Source organism: Lytechinus variegatus, chromosome 3 (genome assembly GCF_018143015.1).
Source record: "Lytechinus variegatus isolate NC3 chromosome 3, Lvar_3.0, whole genome shotgun sequence".
In the NCBI taxonomy this organism is placed as follows: Eukaryota; Metazoa; Echinodermata; class Echinoidea; order Temnopleuroida; family Toxopneustidae; genus Lytechinus; species Lytechinus variegatus.
Genome location: NC_054742.1, coordinates 25204347 through 25230374, shown reverse-complemented (window position 1 = coordinate 25230374; position 26028 = coordinate 25204347). Strand labels below are relative to the sequence as shown.

Genomic DNA, 26028 nt, shown 5'->3' with positions numbered 1-26028 from the left:
GTTTGGACACTGTGTAACAAATGATCCATGAATTTTTAGAGGTAGGAGAAATCTGAGAAGAAATTAAGTCAGCCATGTTTAACTGGCAGGATATAATCATATGTAACACAAACTAGAAAACTTGGAGTTGTTGAAATTTTGCATGAAGAAAATAAGCTAATTCTCTTACTCATGTAACATTTGTTATGGTGAACACCAAGCATAATTCATAAAAATGCCAATAGAAACAATATACATAAGAAAAAAAATTATTCCATATCATTGGAGACTGTTTGAAATGTCTCCCTTGGTTATATTTATATGAATATCTTATAAATGTTTGATTACTCAGTCTGTTCAGAGCATTTTATAAAGGAATTTATATTTTCAGTCTGATATCACACTTTCCCTCCCCAGTATTGTAAAATTACTCATATATTGATTTCTAAACCATTGAATTGAATTAAACTTTGATGACCTTGTAATACAAGCCCTTATCTGCTCATCAAAACGTTTGCATTAATCTAGACAAGGAGGAAAATTATGTCTCACAATGTTACATTTCAGTGAAATGAAAACATATTTCAAACAAAACAATTTTACAAAAGACAATATATAAATGAAAAACTAATAAAACAACCAATCAAAACATTGAACCCAAATGGAAGTAGATGGAGTCTTGCTGTATGCAACTGATATTTATACCTCCGTCATTACCTGATCAAGAATACATTTCAAACCGTACTTCGAAAATTTTCAAATAATGACCCCAGTGACCTTTAACCTAATGACTTTAAAATCTATACAGATCACTGTCCTTCCTATATACATGCATGAACAAGTTTGAAATCGATCCTTTAAAACAGTTCTTCATTTATCCTGAGAACAAGATAGTTCAATGTATGTAATGATCTTCTGACTTCAACCTCATGACCCCAAAACCTAATCTGGTCATTGTCAATCTCAAATGAATATCTGAGCAAGTTTGCATTTGAACCCTCAAATGGATCTTGATTAATCGCAGGTACCCTATATTTTCATATTGGTTAGAGATCATTATCAATTTGATAACGATCTTTTCCCTTTTGACCTCAAGAATGAAGTTTGGTTCCTTAAACAGTTCTTCATTTTATTATGAGAATGATACATTGCAATGTACTGAACCTTTTTGACCTTAGACTTAAGACAATCACCCTCAAATACAATAAAATCATATTAAATTCCATATAATGTTTTTTTCTCCAAACTCACCATTCAGCAAGAAGATAGTTGAGAGCCATTCCGCTGGCATCAAGGCAGCCATTAACTTGAAGTTTACCACTACTACAGCCTATGAGAAGAGTAGCTGCCTTGCATGTAAGTCTCTGAATGTCATCCCCAGTAAGGAACTGTCTACCAGTGCCATGGCCACAGAATACAAAGAGGTCATGGTCAGTAAGAGCTGAAGTATACTCAGGCTTGGATGGAGCTCTGCCAACAACTCCTTTCCACTTGTTCTCCCTAAATAGAGAACATACATGTTATTAAATCATGTGAAATTGTGAAATCTCAATTAAATTTGATTAGCAGTGGCTACAACCAATTCACAATTAGTAAAATCAATTATGTAACAGACAACAAAATAACTAGCACAGGCACTTGAGGCAAAATGAATTCCTGAATTCTTTATCATTTTTTTCAAAGCAATCCAAGTTTGACAGCTATCATCAGAATCAATCCTGTTATAAGACTTTAAAACAATACCTAATATCAAATGAAAGACACATGTGACTGATTCTTAACACCTACTTTTGGAACCAGTCTTGGAAGGTCTTCTGTGTATTGTCCAAGTCACCCGTTGGATTGAGGATAAAGTAAGTCTTGTCTGGGTTTACCCCCTTTCCTAGGACATTTGCCCCTGACTTGCTGGCCCTTAGGTGAGACATCAAGAAGTGGAGATTAGGAAGGCGACATACAGGCCACTCCTGTAAGATTGGCATGCTCTCCCATGGCAACTGTTGGATTGCCTGAAGAAGAGAGACAAAGAGATGAAAGGGATGTAAGGAGAGAACAGAAAGAGGGATAAGACAGGAATAAGAAGAGGAGAAAGGGACAAATAAAGTAAAGAGAAAGAGTAGAAATTAAGACAAAAAAATAATTTCAAAGAGTGAGTGATCTTCCTCTACCATAATACTGGTTACAATAAATCCCAATCATGTATGTTGCAGTAGTGTGCACGTGTTTGTCTGATGAACCCAGATATACACATTCTTATTTTTACGTATAATATAAATTGCATACTACTTGTAAAAATACAAGATGATTTATGTATAGAGTTCGTTGGAAGGAATTCGTGTTTAAGAAATTTAAACAGAAACTGACAATAAATGCAATATTTGTATCTTGGAATTTTTACAGACACATAATTTATCAATCATATAGATTGTTTACCATTTACCAAGATTGTTTATTGTTCACTAAGGACCAACTTTACAATCTGAAAGATGTGAAAGAGCAATGTAGATAAACTGCCTTTCCAAAAGGGATATGAGCTGTGGCCAGGTTTCAAACCCCTGGATTTTCATGTGTGTAGTCAGTCTCCTTAAACCAATCACCATCAACATGACACATCCACTAACATCAAAATCCAAAATAGATTTTTTTTTAAGTTATCAACTAATTTCCAATAATGCTTACTGTATCAAGAATAAGAATGACTAAATTCCTCTGCATAGGTCGTGCCTTCTCCCACTCCTTGGCCAAACCCTTGAGCAGAATGGTGAGTTGTGTCAGATCTTCAGTTCCTGACTGGATGCCTGTAAGACTACACAAAGCCTGGTTGGTTTGTAGGTGAGTCAGGTGATAGAAGGAATCTATCAGGCACTGAAAGGGACAGACAAGCACAGGGAAAAATATGTGATTATATGAAATGTTTAAGGGCAAGCTAGAAGTATCAAATCTGCCCCATATCATTGATTATCAGTAAGGCTGATTCATTCAATTTAATTTTGTGAATGGGAAACCATCCATGACTATTAATCCATGGGCATACCACTTGGCAGTGTCCTAGTCGAGACATGACATATGCTTGTGTATTCATGTAAACCATCAATCATTTATTATCAGCAAAAAGTGACAAACCAAACAGACCAGTAACCAATTTGAAGTCTTGTGTCAAATTCGCAATTGACGGCAAATGTCATGTTAGGCCATAATTCATTTTTTTGGAAGGCACGTGAGAAAAGAAAATATATTGATGTTCTGAATCTTAGTGTGGCCATAACAGGTATTAGCAAGATAAAAGAAAAAAATAGTATTCTTCTGACACCAATGGCTCTAAAAAATTTGTCCATGGATGTCATATAGACCTTAACTGGGTTCACAAGAGAGCAAACCAGAAAGTCCACTAATATCTCAGGGAACTTGAAATATTATCTATAGGAACCTAGATGAAATCTTGCATCTTTGAAAATCTCCACATCATGTGACAAAAATATATATCCATTTTGATCACCATACCTCACAAAGTACACGGTTCACATCTCTATGTCCAGCTTCCTGAAGTGAATCACAAAGTCTTTGTCCAAGTGATTTTAACTTCTTCTCTGCTATCTGATCAGGATAGCTTCCTTGGATTAGTCCCTTCCAGTAGGACAACAGATTGTTTTCCATGTCTTTTGTCAGACCCTACGAATACAAATTCATGTAAATTGATTGATCCGAAGCAGACAAAGAAATCATCTCTATTTTTCGCAGCACTCCCAATTACATGCTAGGTGATGGAACCTACAATTAGTAAACACTCTATGTAGTGAATTGCAAATAGAATAAAACATAGATATATACTTCTTTCAAAATCTTACATAATTTGAATATCAATTTATACAACTAGGTATATTGAGAGATTATATGATTGATGTAACAGACATGTATTTGTTGGTAGTAACCATATAGATTTTAGCCATTTTTAGTGTGGTTCTGGCATCATTTAAAGACAAATATGCATTTTGAAATTTAAAACACCTCCAAAAGTGGAGGTCATTCAAAACTCGTCTTCAACTAGTTAATCATTTAAATTCTTGACAGTCTCAACTTGATTTCACTAAGTAAAAACATGTTGTTTATAATTTATTAAGCAATGAACTACAAAATGTTTTAGTTAGAATACATAATGAATCCGGATGGTGTTTCACAAAGAGTAAGATTGATTCAAAATCATTCTGGAGTAATAAAACAAAAAAAGTTGAACGCCTCTGGTCTTGCCTGCATTACGTGATTTGATATAGCAGCAGTGCTGACTTTGAAAACAGCTATTGAATAATTATTCACAAAAGAAAACACTCATATGACAATAAAATACTATGTCCGTTGAACAAACATGACCTTTGACCATGATCAAGGGACTTAAGACATGTGCAAAACATACTTGATTACCCTTTAATAGGTAACTGTGTATTTAACAAGAAAAAAAATTTAATGCTCTGAATATGGTATGCTTTGATACTAACCTGCATTTCCTCATCTAGTCTTTGTCTAGTAGTCCACCAGACCCTCTTGTCTGTCTCTTTCACTGTTTCCTTGCTCTCTGCTAAGATCCTCTCAAAGTTATTGACAATCCCATCACCACCATTCTGATAAAATGAAATACAATAAAAAAAATAAAATAAAACATACTTGATCTTATCACATCAAGATAACTCCCTCAGATAGGATTCCCAACAGACAACACACCACGAGGACAATTTTCCTGCATGAACATTCTTTCTGTCCCCAAGGATTTTGCCTCTGAGGATTTTCCCAAAGTACCAATATATAAACCAGTATATACATAAAATATAATAGAATTTAAATTCTTTCACTGGCTTTTAACTCAAAATATTTCTGTGAAATTTACATCTAGGGCAGCTGAACATTGAAAGAACATCAAGGCTCAATTCTATCTTCATATTAGACTAAATAAGTAGTTATATATTGCTTACTACTTTGTTTTATATTTTTCCAGACTATCCCATATCTACGGTAGAATTGTCATTTCTATAGATCTCTTGATGAAACAAGAAAAAAAACCCTTCTTTTTATGTCTTTAAATACCAACCAAAATATGTATGCATGTGGTGAGTACCATTAACTTCATGTCTTAGGATGTAAACACTTACCATTCCCTACAATTAATGAGTGAAGAAATAAAAATAGGACTCCAATCTTACCATGGGTAATCTCACAACCAGAGGTCGATGACCTTTCTGTATCCTAGTAATGACTAGCTGGCTAGATTCATTCAAGGAATTTATACAAGATGGTTTGCTTGATATAACAGACACCTGACAAATTGTGTATTCTGTAAATATAGGAGATGAATAATAAAACAATATACTATGAATTACACTATGTAATGAAAATTATAATTTTATTCAAAGGGATTTTTTTATTCATTTAATGCCACTCTCAAAATGAGCATGTTTGTCGAAACCATAAAACAAGTCTAAAATCTTGAAGACAGCATTAGACCAAGGGCCTTCTCACAGGTGAATCTTGAATCATCATTGTATTGATGATCGCAATTCATCTTTAGAATCATTGGACCTTTCATATGCTCACTCAAAAACTGTGATTTGAATTTGAATTCCCCAGCGAAGGCGGCATGTGTCCTTGGTGACTTGTCAATCAAAGCACTGCATCACAAACTACGATGAGTGCATGACAATTGTATTATCTACGGAAGTGCTTAAAAGGTCACGTAAGCTCCGCCTCACAAAGATGTTATGGAGGTCAAGCCTTTCACACGCAAAATTCGTACCAGAATTTGAGTGAAACTTTACTGGAATTCACCTCCGGAGTAGAATTTAAATTCTCGATTGTGATTAGCATTCAAGATTCTAATCATGTTCTAGTTTGGTTACACATGTGCCAAAAATTTGTCATTAGCTTTATTTTTCACTGGAATCATCACTCAAATTACCATTTTTATACCGTGTGAGAGGGCGGTAATATTGATTCAATGATTTGTTAGGGTGAAATTAGAAGCAATAAGAAACAAGAAGTGGGAAGGCAGGTGTTTCATATAAAGATTTATATCATGAATGATGGACTAGTTAACAAGTATCAATCTACATAGTTTACTGAACACATAATTACATTGATAGTCTTTCAAACAAACCACATCTCCTGAGCATGATCTGATACAGTACCATGCCCAACTAGGCCTTTAACTGCAGGACTGAGTTTACTCATGGGAAACAGCCCCTTGGTCGGCTCCTGAAGGAACATCCTACTACAACTACAGATAATACAACAATGTAAAGCTGATGAATTATAAAAGAGGACAACAATTCACCTGCAGGAAGAGCATTTCCAACATCTTTCATGAAATGGTCTTCTCCATCAGAAGGCAGGAAGTATTTCTTGTCATTGCGGAGTCTCTCCTCTTCCTCCTTGACAGACTGGAGTGAAAGGGAGCCCATGCCTGAAACAAGGCTAACATCATCTTTATCACTTGCCTTCCTCAATTTCCTGTAAGAGAAGAGATTGTTGTGATATAGGATAGCCTATGCAATACAATATTCTGGAGGAGCTGGAAAGACTGATATGACATTGAGAGTAAACTGACAATAAAAAATATCCAAAATTGCTAAGAGACAAGTGCACATATATTGATCAGTTGAACTTATATTAAGACTTTTTTAATAATAATATCAACATTACCATTCCTTTAATGTATATACACAGCATTCTAATACGAGATGAAAACTTCTAGCAATTACCAAGACCTTAGGATAGGTTTAAGAGAGAGACTTCACTGAAGCACTCACCGTAGTTTCTTGTTCAGACTTGATAATTTCTGATGCCTAAGAGTTACTGATGAAGCTTGTGCCAAGTAACGACTACACTCTTCTGGCTTCCTATCACCATGGCATAAAGCTAAGAGTTGGCAGATGTGGCGATAGAGTGGGCAGGGTGCCAGATGCTTGATCATGTTGTAACATTGCTCAAGCTGCTCTTGAATTGACTTCAGATCTAACATGAAAAATTATTTATTTAGAAGTATTAAGTTCATTTCAATGGAAGGTAAACAAATATGAAATAATTTTTGTACAAAAAAAAGGTATTTAAAATTGAAGTTTTATCTTCACAATATTTATCAATTAAAACAAATACAACACTTTCACATTCTCTATGTACATGTATGTGGATCAACAAATGCAACACAAAAAATAAAAATGATACATACAACTGATCCATCAATTTTCTCTTTAACTCAGCTTCCAATTATAAAACAAAGTACTGTGAACATACAGTTTTTAATATCTATTTAATTTATTATTATTTGCGAGAAAGCAGGCAAATCAAAGAAACAAATGAATGAAAATTTGAGGAAAATTGATAAAGTAATAAGAAAGTCATGAGCATTTGAATGTTGAGATCCCTAATGGTGTGGACATCCTCCCATTGGTAATGCGACCAACAAGTTGTGTGATGTCTTAATTGTATTTCTTCCAATTACCTTTTCTACATATTTAACTTCATCATTTTAATCAAGTCTGTTCATAGATCAGGTGTTTTTCATGGGAGGACATGGAATTCAGGGTTCATAACTTATGTCACAAAGAGTTTGTGCTATCATTAGAATGAGCAAAATTAGATATTTTGTGGTTTTCAGTATACAAAGGGGAAGGTTGTACTTCTGTGACATCACATATCTTGGTTGCATTGCCCAAAAAAGGATATATCCATAGCATTCATGATTTCCACATTCAAATGCTCGTAACTTTCTTTTTGTTTGTCCAATTGTTCTCAAACTTTTGTTGATCTTATTATTTTATTTCTGTTTTCATACAAGCTAACTTTTTTCCAAGGATTTCATTCTGCTTTACTAAAGGAAATGCTTCTAAAAGATAATTTTACCTGTAATGCAAGTAGTAGAAGGATCTGTGACTTCAATACCAGTCTTTGATGATTTCTTTGAACTAGCTTTAGTCTTCCTCTCTTCCAACTGTTTACTATTGCCTCTAGGGGCCTCCACATCTTCCCAAACTGTTGTCTTTGCTTTCCCAAAATTTTTCTTTGTGCCTCTCCCTTTCCGTTTGCACCTCTTTCCATTATCCTCAGAATCTGAACCAGCTCTGGGTATCTCAATGTCATCTAGATCGTCCTGAGAGTCCACCAGAATATTCCCAATGCTGAGGTCGTGCTCTGCTGGGGTCTCAAATAAGCTCCCTGAAGACAAATTCAAATCAAATAGAGGGACAGTACATTCAACACTCGATTCTGATCCCTTTGAAGAAGATCGAGGGTGAACACTTTTATTGGATTTTAGCTTTTTCTGCATTGCTGAATCTGAGATGGATACCTCTGGCTGATGTTCACTAGTACTGATTTCTTCCAATGACAAATCTAATCTTGATGGAGATTCTTCTTCTGATGAAGAAAGGGAATGTGAAAGGGAATCTATTGTAATACTTTCATTCACACTATCATCAAACTGTTTGAGAAGCTCTGGTGGTCCTGTGGCTGGATAAACAGGATCTGGGTCTCCTCTTGTGTTCTCAATATCGCCAGAATCTCCCTTCTTTACTCTTCCTCTTCTTTGTTTTGGCTTAGTTACACTAACAACTGTGTCTTTGCTGGTTTCTTTTGCCTTTCTCCCTCGTCCACTTTTTGATTTTGCATTGATTGGTTTGTCTTTCTCTGTATCCGAGAACTCTACGATTACATTATCTATCAACTGTAAGATTTCTGTAGTATAATCAGCATCAGAGGCCTTGTCTGCAGAATTGTCTTTCTTGCCTGCTCCCCGTCCTCTCCCTCTAGCCTTCTTGGTTACTTTTCCTGAGCTCACAGAATTGTCATCAGAGGCTATGTCTACTGTTTCTCTGGGTTTCATGATTGCCTGCTTAGAACCCTTCTTACTTCTACCCCTTGTTGGCTTCTTTGTAGTGGATACAGTTTCTTCATCAAAGCTGAACACACCATCTGCTATATCAGAAGATGTAGTTATATCAGCACTTTCGACAGTCTTTGAGGATTTACTTGGCTTCATGGCTACCTTGTATTTCACAGCACCTTTCTTTGTTGAGACTTGGATGGTGCTCTTTGCTCTTTTATCACTGGCTTTAGGTTTGCTTTCAACAGAGGCTGTAACACCATCAGTCTCATCAAGGACCACATCACCAAAGAGTCCTAATTCTTCTGAAAGTACTCTACCTTGATCTAGGCCCCTGGAATCTCTTTTTCGCATCATCTCTGGTCTAGTAGTGGATGTATCAAGCATACTCTGAAACAGACCGGAATGATCACTGTCCATCATAGAGGACCCTTGCTTTAAAGTGCTGGACATACTAAGTTGACTGAGCTGATGGGCTACACCACTGACTTCATCACTTGCTGAGTCTATGTTCTTGTCTCTGAACACAGACCATGAAGGATCAAATACACTGTTTCCAATGTTCAAAGCATTCATGTGGATTCCTCCAATGGCCATAAAGTAGTGAAATGATGCTTGCACAACTAGATCAACTGCTTTGGGTGTACTATGTAATTCGCACAATGCAAGTCCTCTGTGAGCAGAAGACAGTACTTTGTCATAATGACCCATTTCCAATTCTACCTGGGCCTGTATTGCTACAACTTTGCAAAGGGCTATATGGTGACATGTCCATGTGAAAGAGGATTGTATGTCGAGCATAGGCAATTTCTGCCTGAAGACTTCATGAAAACACTCATTTGACCTTTCCAGCAATTCTTCAGCAGTAACAAGACTAGCTTTTGTTGCTTCATTATTGCATGTAAGAGCATAATAGCCAGCAAGGCCAAGAAAGTAGCCAGTTTCAAGGTCATGGAAGGAGAGATCCATACATTGCATACAGCTGCATCCTTTCGGATGATCAACATGAGCAGGTGACTTGGAGGAGAAAACAGGAGCAGGTTTCAAGCTTGGCGAGCTGCTCATGTCCATACTGATTCTACCAGCAAGTGAACTTGAAAATGACAATGGACGACTCCTGATGAAATCCTCTTCATCGCTTTCTTCTGTGTTTGCTACAGCTTTTGGGGTCTTGGTTTTCTTTTTCATTCTTCCTCCCTTTACACTTTTCTTTGTCTTTGCATCTGCCGGTTTGGGCTGTGACCGCTGAATATCCATTGTAACAACTGCATTTAGTTTGGTCAGATTGGCTTTGCATTCATCTTCCTGGCCCCATTTAATCTGGACTTCTATTAGCTGCTGCAACAATCTACCATACCTAGGGTAAAAAATTTACAGATCAATGATGAGTTGACAAACTTTCAGAAAAGATACACAACTTATTGATCAATTAATACCTTAGGATGTTATAAGAGAGGACTAATAACCTAGAATACAGATGTGACACAAGACTTTAAAACCTTTGTGAAATAAGGTTTGTTTAACTAAATATATAAAATGAGGTGAAGCTGTCTTAGCATTGAATAGGTATATCAACCACACAGTTAAATAGAAATAATTTAGGAACCAGGGGTGGTATTCTGAAACACTGTCATAACTTTTTTCATAAATTTTGTCATTTCTCTACGAGATGTGACACCTCTATGATTGTCACAAATCGGTATTCTGAACATTGTATTTTCCCTGTCATATCTCTGTAAGTTCCCGCTAATCTTTTTGGAAGCAAACCAATCAAAATCATCGATAGTTCTAGCTAATAGGAAGGCCCTGTGGAGCCGGGATTTGTGCAAACGCCACACCAAGAAATGTGCAAATCTGTCAAAATTTAACTGCATCTGTGCAAACGTGACGACGGGATATGTGCAAATGAACAATTTTCACGGGAAATGTGCAAACCTCTGGGATATGTGCAAATCGTGTTTTTATCCATATTAAGACTATTTCTGCCTCAACAGGGGAGCTAGTAGGTTCAAGACCATTGGCAATGAAAGGTCAGGGTGGAAGGGGGTGTCACCAGGCTTAAAGGGACATTCAGTACTGTTTCGAACGCTGCATGGGGCAATTAATTCAGGGGGTGGGGGAGGCAAGCATGATTTCCACTGATCCACACATTGAACTTGATCTGTTGATTTCATTTCCAGATTTCATCAGAAGCTGTCAAATTTCTTTAAAATTTAATTTTAAACCCAAAATGTCTTGATTACTATGTATTGGATATTAATTTTTTATGAATCTATGAATATACAAACAAGGCATTGTTTGCTAGCTCTTTCACACAGCCAAAGTGATGTACAAACGCACGCTAGTGTAATAACAGCCACAAATGTAAAAACACTATTCCCACTAACATACATAATAATATTTCCCGCAAATGTCATGGCGCACTTTACCAACAAGAGGCATTAGTTTTTAACTATATACCCACAGATGTGGTGGAATTTGCTCTCAAAATGCAATATTTTTAGGTTGTAATTCATACATGCTTTCCTCGATGTTACAACGACTGTTCAATATAATATGAATGCAGGGGCGGCGATCGGGGGGTGGGGGGCAGGGGATGCACAGTGCCCCCAATTTTTGAAGCACTAAAGTTGTCCCCTTTTAACCCAAGAACTATCTATGCCCCCTTACAACGCATTCAGTGCCCCTATCATCTTAGAAAGACCCGTTTTATGTGTTAAAGAGTGCCCCTTAACCTTTTTATGAGTGCCCATTCTCGTATCAGATAAGTTTCCATTCTTAACACCGCTCTTTTTAAGCCCGATTATCGCCCGTTTTCCTTATTTTGCATTCTTATCCCTTCTGAAAGTGCGTCTTTAAATAATTAAAATTCTTTTAAAGTGTTCTTTTTGCCCCTTGTAGTTACCCCTTTTCAGAGTGAAATTCTTCTTCTGCAGTGTGTACATTTTCACCTTTGATCTAGTGACCCATATGAATATGTCCTTATTTACTTCCGATAAATGCCCCTTCTCTTCTGGTCTATTCAAATGTTCAGTTTGTTAATATAAGGTATATGTATTTGCGATTAGCGTCCTTTCTTTTCTGCAGGGGCATTTGAACCGGGGGAAGAGGGGCACTTGCCCCCTCTAAAAAATGGACCTCGATCCATGGACCCCCAAAAGTTTTCAAGACCAAGAAAAAAAAGAAAAGGAAAGTAAAGAAATTGGTGAAGTATGATATTGTTCTCTAACATGTCAAAACCTATCACAAATGCTATTTTTCATTAAAAGTTTCAAAATTTTGCTTGCACGCTTCGCTCGCTCGCACCTTTTAAAGAGATTTTGCCCGATACGCCATGTCTACTCCCTCAATATTTTGCTCATTATCCTACGAGGGTACATATGCTTTTTTTTTTTTAAAGTTATTTGTTTCAAGTGCCCTTTTCAAAAGAGGAAGTGCCCTTTTTTTCCCTGTGCCCCCCCCCCCACTTTCAATTTCGCTCCGCCGACACTGGATGAATGTTCATCTATTTCCTCAGACCTAGTGGACCATTCTGTATGAGACAAAGGGTGCTACTCTACTTTTTAGACCCTTTAATTTGTGACAAATCCATAGAAAACAAATGCTGGTAGTCTCCTTTTCCAGATCCAACGCGACCATACCATACAACATGAAAGTCATTAGTCTACTTTTTGATACTCTTGGCCATATGCTCTTCCAGGCAACATGATTAACGCTGATTAATATCTGAGCTACATTAAAGTGTAGTCTTCACTCAAGACCCGGTGGTTAAAAAAGGGAAATAAACTTTAGAACTTAGACCTCACCATCTTCTAAACCATTGCCATGTAATCAAGCATATGGATATAGAGTGTATTCTTTTCTCCGGACTCAGTCATTCAAAAAATAAATCAAGAATCTTCGAAACTTCAATCCCGTCATCTTCAATACTAAGACCATGTAATGTAGCACATGGGTATACAGTGTAATTATACAGTGGGTATACAGTGTACAGTGTAGTTATTTTTAATAAATGGGTATGGAGTAAAGGCTATGCTGCATACCCGTGCTTTATTATAGACTATTAGTTTGGAAGATGATGGGGTCTTTGTATTTTTTTTTTAAATGACCGGGTTTGGAGTAAAAACTACACTCAATGTTTTTTCACAGTGATGAGGCGGTGGGGTCTTCAAATTGAAAATCTCATAAATTTTATATTTAACAGCGTCTGGGATAATGACTATGCTCTTATATCCATGCTTTATCACAGGGTCTTATTTTTTAAGATAATAACATATTTTTTTAAAAGTGGCCTGGAGTAAAGACTACGTTATGTACTTGCTTTATAACGGAGTCTTAGTTTGGGGTCTTCATTTTGAATGTTTTTTTAATCATCGGTCTGGAGTAAAGATTACACTCTATACCCATCTTTTTTCACAGGAATGAGACTGTGGGGTCTTGAAGATTGTTTAAATAAATGGGTCTGGAGAAATGAGAATACATTTTTTGACGTTCTTTATAACAGAGTATTAGTAGTGGAAGATGGCGTGGCTTTAATAGTTTTGAATTTGTTCAATCACCCGGTCTGGAGTAAAAGACTACACCTTATACTCATCTTATTCCACAGGAATGAGATGGTGTGTATTATTGATATAATGGGGTCTGGGGTAAAGACTGTATTCTATATTCACTTTTACAGGGTCTTTACTTGGTAGAAGGTGAGGTGTTGCAGTTTTTAATTATTATTGAAAGACTATGCTCTTTATGTATGCTCTAGTACTAGTTTAGAAGGATCTTCAAATTGTTAAATGACCGGGGTATTACAAGACTACACTCTATATCCATGTTATTTCAAACGATAGTGGGGCTTTGTTATACACCTGAACGTTTGAGGGTGTTAACATTGTGGGTGTAACATCTCTCGCCCGAATGACAAAAAAAAAAAACTCTTGTGCCCCATTTGCCTTGAAAGTGCCTCAGGCAGTGTTCAAAATTGAGTGTCCCTTAATTTTAGTCTGGTGACCCCCCCCGGGGGGGGGGGGGGCCGCCTCTCTGAAAAGTGTTTAATTGCCGATGGCACTGTTGCTTCTCCATTATGCAGGCATGTTTCTCATTTTAACAGTAACGTTATGAAACATTTCATGAGAAATAGCCTTAATATTGATAAAAACAGTGATTTGCACATATCCCGGAGGTTGCACATTTCCTGTGAAAATTGTTCATTTGCACATATCCCATCGTCACGTTTGCACAGATGCCGTTGATAAATTTTTACAGATTTGTACATTTCCCGGCGTGGCGTTTGCACAATTTGCGAAATTTTGCACATATACAGTTGTTTGTACATATCCCGGCGTTTGCACATAACACGGCTCCATAGGCCCTCTGACAGGTAGGGCGTATCCCCAATGCAGTTGCTGGCATTGCGCAATTACGTGAATATTGATGCGCTTAATTACAAAGAGAGGCAGGGAGCTGTGAAGGATTTTAAAGGAGAAGTAGAAAAAGAAGGAAAACAGAGAAAAAAAGGAGGAAGTATTATGTAGGGCCTGACTAATTGTATCATGAAAATATAATTCTGAAAATTGTCATGGATGATGAGTGAAACTAATACCACAACCTAATCTAAATAATATGATTATATGCTTGACACTCAGTCGGAAGGGTATCGGGATATTTGGTACTAAAAGATATGACAAAATTTATGACTGCTACCCCCCTGTCATATCGTTTGCTTGTATGAAAGGATTATGTACATTTAAAGCCTCATATTTTCGGTGCACGCTAAAGAAAAGAGACAAAATTTATGACAATTTTTGTGACAAAAGTTATGACATCCACCAGAATACTGATTTTGTCATATCTCTGAGAAAAGATAAAATATGGAGAAAAGACAATGTTCAGAATACCGCCCCTGAGCTTCTCTGATAAGTATCTTATGCTTTCAGGCCTATTGTATACATCTTAGAATTGCTGAATACTCTCCCATAAACAGTAGCTTTCACACAGCTCCAGTATGAAAATTGAATGATTGATGTGTGCAACTCTAAGGATCACACCTAATGGCACCCTACGATAACACCAAATGTAAATAGAGCAGTATCAACAAGTGGAATGCCTCTGGCCGTCTCACCTGCATCACACGATTCAATATAGCAGCAGTGCTTACTTTGAAAACTACTATAACTCACACAAGATTTTCAGTGATACTTGGTTACTCTTATTTCCACGTTTTATGAACTAGACCAACACACTTACAGAGATATGATGGTAATTCAACAAATACCCCCAACGTGGCCAAAGTTCATTGACCTTACATGACCTTTGACCTTGATCATGTGAAGGGAAACTTGCACAGGATGTTCAGTGATACTTGATTACTATTATGTCCAAGTTTCATGAATTAGGTCCAAAAACTCTTAAAGTTATGATGGTAATTCAACAGGTACTCCCAATTCGGCCAAAGTTCATTGACCCTAACTGACCTTTGACCTTGCCTTGGTCATGTGACATAAAACTCATGCAGGATGTTAAGTGATACAACCTCATGTCCAAGTTTCATGAACTAGGTCCATATGCTTCCTAAGTTATGATGACATTTCAAAAACTTAACCTTAGGTTAATATTCTGATGTTCATTCCCCCAACATGGTCTAAGTTCATTGACCCTAAATGACCTTTGACCTTGGTCATGTGAAATAAAACTCAGGCAGGATGTTCAGTAATACTTGATTAACCTTATGGCCAAGTTTCATGAACTAGGTCCATATGCTTTCTAAGTTATGCTGTCATTTCAAAAACTTAACCTTAGGTTAAGATTTTGATGTTGATTCCCCAACATGGTCTAAGTTCATTGACCCTAAATGACCTTTGACCTTGATCATGTGACATGAAACTCAGGCAGGGTGTTCAGTAATACTTGATCAACCTTGTGGCTAAGTTTCATGAACTAGGTCCGTATACTTTCTAAGTTATGCTGTCATTTAAAAAACTTAACCTTCGGTTAAGATTTGGTGTTGACGCCGCCGCCGTCGGAAAAGCGGCGCCTATAGTCTCACTCTGCTATGCAGGTGAGACAAAAACCTACAGCAAACTGATGACCACATCACCTTAGTAACCCAATGGTATACATCTCTAGAAAATAGAAATCAGTTTGAATTATTTAGATTTGCTTTCAGTAATCACTGACTATTATATCATAAATCAAACTATTTTACCTCCTTGGAAGTTGGAATTTCTGAGCTAGGGACATTCCCTCTGTGATGTAACATTCGGCCTCCCTGACACATCCTTGCAAAACAAAGCTATCAGCAACTTCAGAAAGTGAATCAAGCACTGTTGCTAACACACGCCATCTCTGTGACAGCTGACCTGTGGAATAAAGAGAAAAGAATTAAACACAGATATTACAGGTGTAGCACATGGATGTGATGGATTTCATTAAGTATATTTATTCATTCTAGTGAAATACATTACAATTGAACATCTTCATAAAATTTGGGGAAATTCAACCATTTGACAAGCACACAAAGTGAAACTTGCTTAATGTAGACAGTTCTTTGGAACTGAAATTATGCATTTTATCAAAAATATATCTCCAATAAGGCTTGAAATGATGGGTAATAAGGCCACATGTAAGTGTAAAGGTCTATAACATATACAGTGAAATAAGAATTACAGGACCATAAATAATAATGGGTACCTACCTCCATCTGAAGGTGATGATGAAATAGAAGATCTATCATTGTCAGACTGAACTCCATTGTCACCCATCCCTATTCCTAAGACAATCTTTGCCACACCCATTCTTATTCTCATTGCCTCAGCTTGCAGATCAAGGGAAACAATTTCATCTCCATACTCATCCTGAGAAAGCTGTTTGAGCTTGGGGTTTCTTCTTGAGGTGGGCAGAGAGAGGTAAAAGGAGTGCAATTCCTTGGCCAAAGCCGAGGTGAGGTAAGAATGACAATTACGGTGTCCAGTTGCCTTCGACAGATCGTCAAGATATTTGGAGAAGCTTTCTTCAAACTGATCAATCTGGAAATGGAATAAATGAGATAGTGTGGTGAAATTATTGTAAATGTGGTTTTCTTTGCCAGCTGAAATGTTTCTGGCATAACTAGTGCTCCCATTTGTACATTCTATCACATTTAAAATTCATTTGAGCTACCTTCCATATCCACAGTGTAATCAACAATTCTGATGGTGTTCACTAACTTTACTGACAAAAACATAAATATCTACTGCTCGATATACAAAAAGTTCACTGAAAGTTAAACTATGGTTGTGGTAAAGAAATATTTATTGCATTCATAACAAAATGCTATAAACTATGTATAAAAATGTAGTATGAGCCAAATGATTCAGGACTTTTCAGGTAGAAATTATTAGCAAAATAAACAAGGTATTTAATGATCATATAGTGTAAGCCTTTTCTTAATAGCACAATTGATCTTCACCAGTCTATTCACCTAGGTGAGCCTATCAGTATGAGTAATTTGTTTGGAATGACAGAATGATGCCAGAATTTACTGATATACAGTGCGTATCAAAAAAAGTTTACACTTTAAAAAAGCTCTGGGAATTAAAAAATATACAACATGTGGGTAATTTTTTGACATATAACAGGGCTCCACACTAACCCATTTTTTCTACTGGTCCAACCTATTCATGTCGGACCAGTAGATACCCAGTTTTTCAAATTTTTACTGGTCAGAACCTAAAATCTACTGGTCCCAAAAAATAAAGAAAACATTAAGAAAAGGCGCAAGTTTATTTTTCTAGCCTTTCGTTACCCCCCCAAAAAAAAATGAAGGAAAATGAAGGACAAAAGAAAGCAAGACAGAAACTAAGAAAGACAGAAACGAAGAAAGATAGAAAGGAAGGAAGGAAGGAAGGAAAAGAAAGAAAGAATAAAAGAAAGGAAGGAAGAAAAAGGTAAAGAAAGGATAGATGTGAAGGAAGAAAAAAAGTAAGAACTAAAGAAGGAAAGGAGGGAATAAAGAAGGAACAAATATAAGAAAGAAAGAAAGAAAGAAAGAAAAGAAAAGAAAAGAAAAGAAAAAAGAAATTAAGGAAATGAAGCAAGCAATACAGAAAGAAAGAACAAATCCAGAAAATAGTAAAGGAAAGAAGAAGCAATAAAAAAGAAAGGGTAAAAGGAGAGATGGAAAGACGGAAAAAAGAAAGAAAGGAAGGAAGGATTGAAAGAAGGAAGGAATTAAGGAAGAAATGAAGGAAAGGAAAATGATAGATAGAAGGAAAGAAATAAAGGAAGGAAGGGAAGAAGCAAGCAATTATAAAAAAAAGAAAAGGTAAAAGAATAGATGAAAGGAAGAAAAAAAAGAAAGACCGAGAGACAAAGAAAGGAAGGAATGAAAAAATAAAGGAGAGAAAGGAAGCAAGCAGTCAAAAAAAAAAGAAAGGAAAGGTAAAATGATATAATTAATAAAGGGAAAAGGGAAAGAACAAGACAGATAGAAGAAAGGAAGGAATGTAAGAAAGAAAGGGCTGAGAAAAGAAATAAAAAAAGAAAGGGTAAATAAATGATGGATGGAAGAAACAAAGAAAGTAACAAAGAATGAAGAAAGGGGTAAAAAGGAAGAAAAGAAAGGAAGAAGAGAAGAGATGAATATAGGATGGATGGACTCAAAAACTAAAGAAAAAAATATCAGAAAGAAAGAAAGAGAAAAAGGAAATATAGAGAAAATATTTTATAAAAGGATAGAAAGAAAAAATGAATTAAAGAAAACAAGGGAAATTTAAAAAGAAAGACCCGATCTGTTTGAACCAAAACAGAAGTGAAAATTTCTCCTTTTACTGCTTACAAATGACAGAGTTTCTCCAATTTTTAGGAAATGAGTATGAACCTTGGATTTTGACAGTTATGTGAGAGATTTCTGCCAGAGTTTAGCCAGGCTTCGTTCGTGCGGCCAGTGGAGAATTTACCATGTGGTTCGTGTGGCAGACTACATGTACACTGTATGCATGCTGTATAGTACTCTAGTAACACGTGTGATTCATTCTGTGTGTATTCTGTGTGTGAATGGCAGAATTTCACGGGGGAAATGGTTTGCTGTGAATTTGACCATTTCTGGAATAGTTATTGGCCCAACAATGGTTTTTATAACTGGTCATGTCGTACCCTTAAATCTTGCTATTTTTGGAAAAATTACTGGCCCGACAATGATATTTTTTACTGGTCATGTCGGACCAGTAAATCTTCCAATTTCTGAAAATCTACTGGCCCGACAGCGATTTTTACCGGTCTGGGACCGTCGGACCGTCGCTAGTGTTGAGCCCTGCATATAATCTTGGGTTAGGGTCTCATCTATCACATGAAAGTAAAAGTTTTGACAGAATGTTACACTTGAGTGAGCACTGTCCATTTTTGTAGAGCTCGCAGAAATCTGTTTGCGCAGAAATGCTCGTTTTCACGCTGTGTCAAGGGGAAGGGGCGAAATCAAACTTACCTTGCGAAACATTTCTCATACATTTCCCTTGCACTTTCAGTCAATTGAAATAAAACGGATACATTTAACCATTTTGTAACAATTGTCCACCTAAATTGAAATTTCAACACTAAGTAAGCACAACCTTTACCATTTTTGTGCCAGCTGTATCTGAGGACATAAGTGAATCTGAAGAAAAGTTAAAATCAGACAACTCTAGCATTTTTTCACTAAGTTTTTATCATTTAAAGTGGGTTTACAGTTCATTTTTCATTTAATACTTGTTTCTCCACACTTTTCCCAAGCTTGAAAATGATTAACACAATGAAAATCAAGCTTAAGTTATTTCATGTAATTCACAGCTCAGTGTAAAGCAAATTTCGTTACAATGGCCTCCGTGTGTGGGGGAGTTGGTTGGGGCGCATTGCACTCTTCGGAGGGTTTTGGGAAAGGAAACAAGTTTAAAAAGGTTACAGAGATCTTCAAATCAATTTTACTAGCTAAATTCCACGTGTTCTTCATGATTAAGGTCTACTTTTATTTGCATAACTATTTCAAAGTTCTGCGCAAATTTATCACCAGCTTTTCAAAACTAAGTGGTGCTCACTCAAGCGGAAATATTTTTCGACAGTTATATCGTCATTTGATTAAATGGATCTGTACCAATGTTAAAATGTGGAAAAATCTTCAGGATATTCCAAATGTATAATTTTACAGGATTTTTTCTAAGTGTAAACTTTTTTTGATACGCACTGTAGATTACAATCTTGATTTCACCCTAGCTTACCTGGGCTATTTTGTGAGATAAGAGTTGGGGTGGCCTTTTAGTCCCCCCTTAAGATCTTGGCCATGGATCGCGACAAAATATTTGTAGGATGTAGAGAATAACATAATCTATACCATTGCATAGGTAATTTGCACAAAATTCATATTTTTTTATATGAATTATGCTAATTTATTAATGAAATCATACTTTTTGCTCTAATTCATTAAATAGAGCTTCTAGAAAGCTAATTTTGAGTGAAAATAATCTTTTTGGCAGTCCTAACAACTACAAATGAAAAAAATTCTGCTACCAGAATCAATTTCTTATGTATTTTTATTGTTATTTTAATTTCTGATGTATTTCCATGGTGTTTTATCTTATAATTTTTTTGTTGACAAAATTGGGGGCATTATTTAAGTCATAAATAGCATCAAATCAAATGACTGTGGTCAATAAAAGTGAGAATAATCACCCTTTTATGAATTTTAGATGAAACAGATTTTGTATTGATTTTTTTTCTACATGATATACATGTTTTTGAGCAATTTTGGTATGATATTTGCACTTACATGATGTTGCGTGAATTCATAACTGCAAGCCCCACATCACAAATTTGGTCTCAAAAGTTGCCTAAGACTCGAAGGTAAAAAGTCAGTGAACGGCGCGGTCAAACAATTTGTGCAGCAGATATCTCATGAAAAATGTTGAGGGGGAGGATGAAAGCCCCCCATTCCCCCCCCCCCCCCGTAAGTTCGGGTTAAAAGACTTTCTCTGATACATATTGTTACCATGACTTGTGTTTGACTTTAAAAGATTTCATGCAAACCTGGCCTGAATACAGTAGAACATAGCACTTCATTAGAAGGACTTTGGTCACCAGTGTTGATCTTTTGACATCTGAGAGATCATGCAGAAACTTCTCTGCTCTATCAATGGTGATAATAGCTTGCTCGTAGAGACCAACATGTGCTAGGAGTCTTGAGAGATGAAGGTCGGCCTCTAATGATTCGAGCGATGAGGACGTAGAGATGGCTAACTTACTAAGCATGCTCAGGACCCATATTTCTTCAACCGTCTGAAACAAACAACATAAATGTAAATGAATCATGAATGAATGAAAAAGAAAATTTATAAAATATATAATGATTATGTCACAATGGAATACATAACTGAATAAGCCTATGAATATATATAATCAATCAATAGATAAATAATTTCAATTAATCAATAAATCATCATATGGAAAATGAAGTAACAGAATAGGGAAATGAATAAAGCAAACCCCAAAAAAGAGGAATGAGTTTAATCAATAATACAGAAGAATAAATACAAAAACACGAATGAATAAATGAGTAACAAGAAAAGTATAAGTAAACTAACTGATCAACAAAATAAATAAATAAATGAAACAAAAAAGCATTAATGCCAAAAGATCAAATGGAAATGCTGTAATTAAATTCTGAAATAGAAAAGAATGAGAAAACATGGGGGGGGGGTATTAAAGGGGAACTTATGCTGACGATTTTTTTTTTTAAATACCAGAAAAGATATGTTAAGATATTGGTCAAGGTTTGAGGAAAATCCATCAAAGTTTTAATAAAGTTATTAGAATAAGGTTTCGATTTGTGACTTCATATACCAGCAGCTGCCTCATTTGTTATGTCATATAATAGCCTATGCATTAATTTCAATTTATAATGGTTCATAAAGACTAATTTTTGGCTGTCGATATACTGATGGTACATTAAACACCGTTTCAATATTTTTAGAAAATTACTGTTTGATGTTTTTACTACACGATATTCATGGAAGCTGCTCGCATATGATGACACAAACCCAAAATTAAGGAAATGTCAAAAGACTTTTCTAATTCTTGATGGATTTTCCTCATATCTTCACCAATATTTTTCATTATTCTTTCTGGTATTTTACTACAATTTTTTTCGAGAGTCAAAAGGGGCCTAAGCTTTCGATCCTAGCAGAATCTTCGTCGGAGGCAAAATGGTCATTTTGCCTCCGATGAAGATTCTGCTAGGATCGAAAGCTTAGGCCCCTTTTGACTCTCTAATTTACTCCATTGGATCTTTTTTTAGATAAGCAGTTTTCAGCAGCTTCTTTTTACAATTTTTTTCATCAGGGTAAACTCCCCCTTTGTTCTTTATGTACTCACTCTCAAAATTTTACCTCACACAAGCCTATTTAGCTTGTAATAACCACATGCGAATATTATTTTCAGGGTTGAAATGTTCTAACTTGTTTAATATTGCCACATACAGTATATTTCGTATATATTTTAAGCAAATGTTAAGTTTATTGATTCATTATAATCCCTCCTTGTTTTCCACTTCCTTCTCTTCTCTATTCCTTTTTAATTTGAATTAATTTATCTCACTGTTAAATGTTGCCTTATACTACGTTTCATTATTAGTTATGTGAAATCTTACCTGGTGAAAATACTTTTGTAATCCAATGCATTATTTAGTTGTCAAACTACAACACATGGACATTTGTACACTTATTGCTTATATGTTTTATACTCACATATTAATTCATCTATCTATCTTTAATAAGAACTGTGTTTGTAATACCTTGCTAGATGCAGCCATGATGTCTGCAGCCAGCTGTAAACATTGCATGGTGGATTGTGGATCCTGGAAACAGCTTGAATCAAATGGCTCCACCTGAAGCAAGCTGTCCCAGATCTCCAGGGAGCTGATTAAGGGAGCCATCTGAGATGATTCCTGTATCAGGGTACAAGGTGGTGGTGTCTCTTCATCCTTGGATGTGTCTATGGATGATTCCTGGCTGGAGTCCATTTCAACCTCATTGGGTGATGAGCAGCTGTTATTGGAATTCTGAAGAAAAAAACCCCATCCCATATAACATTATTACAATAATGCTGTAATCAAGATTCTTCCTCTACAGTGGCATCAAATATTGTTCCGTGGAATCATATAGCAATTACAATGGGTACTACTGTAATATTGATACTTTAGGACAGTCTTTAAAACTTATATCATCTAAGAGTAATGAATTTGTATAAAAAATGTCTTATAAGTATACAAGTGCAAAACGTTACTATCATGCACTATAAAAACATATTTCAATGCTTGTTATAAAGTACAATTACAATGCAATTAAACAGATATTATATGAAGGAGTAGTTTGTTTGCCATTTGTTTGAAATAGGAACAAATTACTTGAGATTCTGGATTTACAATTTCTGACATTGGTATGGAGCAAATAACATAATGATAGCAGACAATGTACCTTGGCCTATTTCTTGAACTCATCAATGTCTTTGTATTCAAATATTTATGATACTTGCTTTGATATAAAAGAAAAAATGTGATGTTTAAAAATATCTCAATACCAGTTATTCAATAAAGAATACAGACTAATGACATCAAAATTAGAAATTGATATTAATTTTTTCTTTTAAGAATAAAAAACAAATAAATGAATAATTCTAGTTTGGGAAAAAGATGAAAAAAAAATTATCTGTGAGTCTGATTTTATGTAAGTTCAAATTTCACAAACACAAAGTATGAGTAAGTTGCACTTTAATTCCCAGTTCCCTGCAATATAGAACACTTCACCTCAATGGTCAAATCATATTCAAGGAACATGCTATACTATACATTTGAGATTGGGTGATAAATATTAGGAGCACGTTGGCACCTAACCCTTTGTGAAATATCCCCCCCCCCCCACCCTGAACTAAATTTTCATTCTTTTACTGACATACCTGTATTGTACTCTCCAGTTGGCAGAGGTAAAGCCAGAATTTAGCTTGAGCCATGAGGTCTGAGTGTACACCAAGGTTCATCTGTTTGATTCCTTCCAGCAGATCAATTGCCTGGATACAGATGTCCCTTGGGGAACTAAAAAACAAAGAATTATATTTTCTTGACAATTTGTATCTTTAATTTTTAGACTCTACAGACAAGACTTTGAAATATATTTCAAATACAATCTGAAAGTTGAATACAACTACATGTCGAAGTCTGATTTTGACCAATTCAATTGAATACTTTCTTGAGATGAACAAAACATGCCTCTTTTTTTTTTACTTTGCATTATCAGGGTTGGCATGATTTAAAAGACTGCGTAGACTTATGTGTTGTAATTTTAGACTAATTTTTGTATACTTTCATTTCTTGAGTGGTGCGCTATTTGCTTCTAAGTAAATCTTTTTCTCAACACCACTGTTATGTTCTCTTTCTCTCTTCCCCTTTATTCTTCCCTTCTCCATTGCTTTGCCATGTTCCTTTCCCTCTTGTTCAGTTGTGCACATCAAGCCATAAGAATATTCTCATTTACAAACATATCTGAGTTTTGTGCTCACTTTTTGGACTGGGAAAAAAACACTTCAAAATAAGCTCAAATGAAATGGAAGTGTTGCATGGGCATCATAATATTTAACAAATAGACTGTGAAACTCTTTAAGGGACACATAAAAGCAGGTGAATGTTGTGCATTGTAAAGATGAAGAAAAATACTTTAAACAGAATAGCCAATCAGCTAGAAAACCTTAACTCTAACAGCCAGTCCCAGGGGACTTTAATGGCCCCCTCAAAAAATTAAATAAATCCATAACACGACAGGGCAATGCCATAGTCCATAACTATTTTTGGGATGCATGCATGGGTATACAGTTATGATATTATGCAACAAGTGCATGTCAGACCCTAAATTCCTAAAATTTGTATCCATATCATTTTGTGCACTTTTTGTTAATGATTGGAAAATTACTGCAAATGATTTTTATTAAAAAAAAAATAAAAAAAAAACAATGTAAAAAAACTGTACAAAAGGAATATTTCTAAAAACAGTTAAAACATATGAGAAAATATTTTTATACTGATTTTTTTCTAATATGCATTTGATCAGAATTCCTCAATTAACAAAAATAAAAAAGCAGAAGGGCTTTATTTTATAAATTTAAACCAAAATTTATATTTCATGCACTTAGTATATTGATTTAATGAAATCAAGCTTTGAAACCCCATAGATTGCATCATTCACTACCACTGTAGAAATTCTTGTCTGTAGCCCCTGGAATGACAAGACTCAATTTTTTTTCTTCTTTTTTTAAAAATAGAAACCCTTTTTTATTACAACCCTATGCACTATGCACTCTGTTAGAACTCTCATTCCTAATTCCTTAGTTCATCCTATATTGAAGAATGACTCTTTTTCTTTACCTTTCACTTTCCAGACCAGATGAATAGAGCAATTGTGTAAGCTGTATAAGAACAGAAGCTTTTTCCGTCTCATGACCTTCACTAGAATACATCCTGATGAGATCCTGAATTGCTGCATATTGCTCAACAGAGGTATCATGTCTGCAAAAATAAAAGAAATCAATTGCAATTAAGGTTCAAACTTCAAGAAAATATTTTTCATTTCTATCACCTTTAATTCCTGAGTCCTAAGTAATACTTTGACCTCTTACTATTGTAGCTAAAGCCATTTGTACAGGGATATATTGACACTAGTGGCAGTAGAAGTAATTATAGAATGAAGTTGACAGAACTTGAAAAAAACAAGGTTCTCTCTGCTATATATGTTTACCTGTCATCCGAAGAGTCAATGCTCCTTTCAACATATATTTGAATTTCCATTATTACAAAAAAATCACATGATGGCTCTGGGCTATACACATACAATTTACACTGTAGGAAAAAAATATTCAAAAACATGTATGATATACTGAGAACCTTTCAACAAATTCTTTTTTGAAAAAAAAAATACTTAGATCAATCCCACATGGCTATCATAAAAAGACTAAGACTAAAAAGATGAATTTTCTTTTTTCTAATTTTTAAACCATAAAGCAAGGATATCGCGTACCTCTGAGCTCTGTAGACGTTAAACTCTTCATGAAGAGCAACAGAAACTACTGATAACTGTTCTGGGGCAAGTTCTTCCTCCATTTCTTCACAAGCATCAAGAAGTGTTCTGTTGAAAGTAAGAAAAAAGAGTCATTAT

General features: G+C 35.5%; 1 protein-coding gene across 1 annotated transcript in view; it reads right to left on the bottom strand.

Moving 5' to 3' along the window:
• LOC121410595 (separin-like) overlaps positions 1–26028 on the bottom strand; it is a 44358-nt gene that overhangs the window by 4843 nt on the left and 13487 nt on the right. Inside the window, exons 6-21 of the mRNA XM_041602784.1 lie at positions 25891–25998; positions 25242–25382; positions 23783–23918; positions 22623–22889; positions 20861–21109; positions 16524–16854; positions 16035–16188; positions 7861–10196; positions 6768–6972; positions 6293–6468; positions 5166–5296; positions 4467–4589; positions 3478–3645; positions 2656–2841; positions 1768–1985; positions 1231–1479 (exon numbers count right to left, since the gene is read on the bottom strand). Coding sequence (XP_041458718.1) covers positions 1231–1479; positions 1768–1985; positions 2656–2841; positions 3478–3645; positions 4467–4589; positions 5166–5296; positions 6293–6468; positions 6768–6972; positions 7861–10196; positions 16035–16188; positions 16524–16854; positions 20861–21109; positions 22623–22889; positions 23783–23918; positions 25242–25382; positions 25891–25998 — 5178 coding nt within the window. The remainder of the gene's footprint in view (positions 1–1230; positions 1480–1767; positions 1986–2655; positions 2842–3477; positions 3646–4466; positions 4590–5165; positions 5297–6292; positions 6469–6767; positions 6973–7860; positions 10197–16034; positions 16189–16523; positions 16855–20860; positions 21110–22622; positions 22890–23782; positions 23919–25241; positions 25383–25890; positions 25999–26028) is intronic.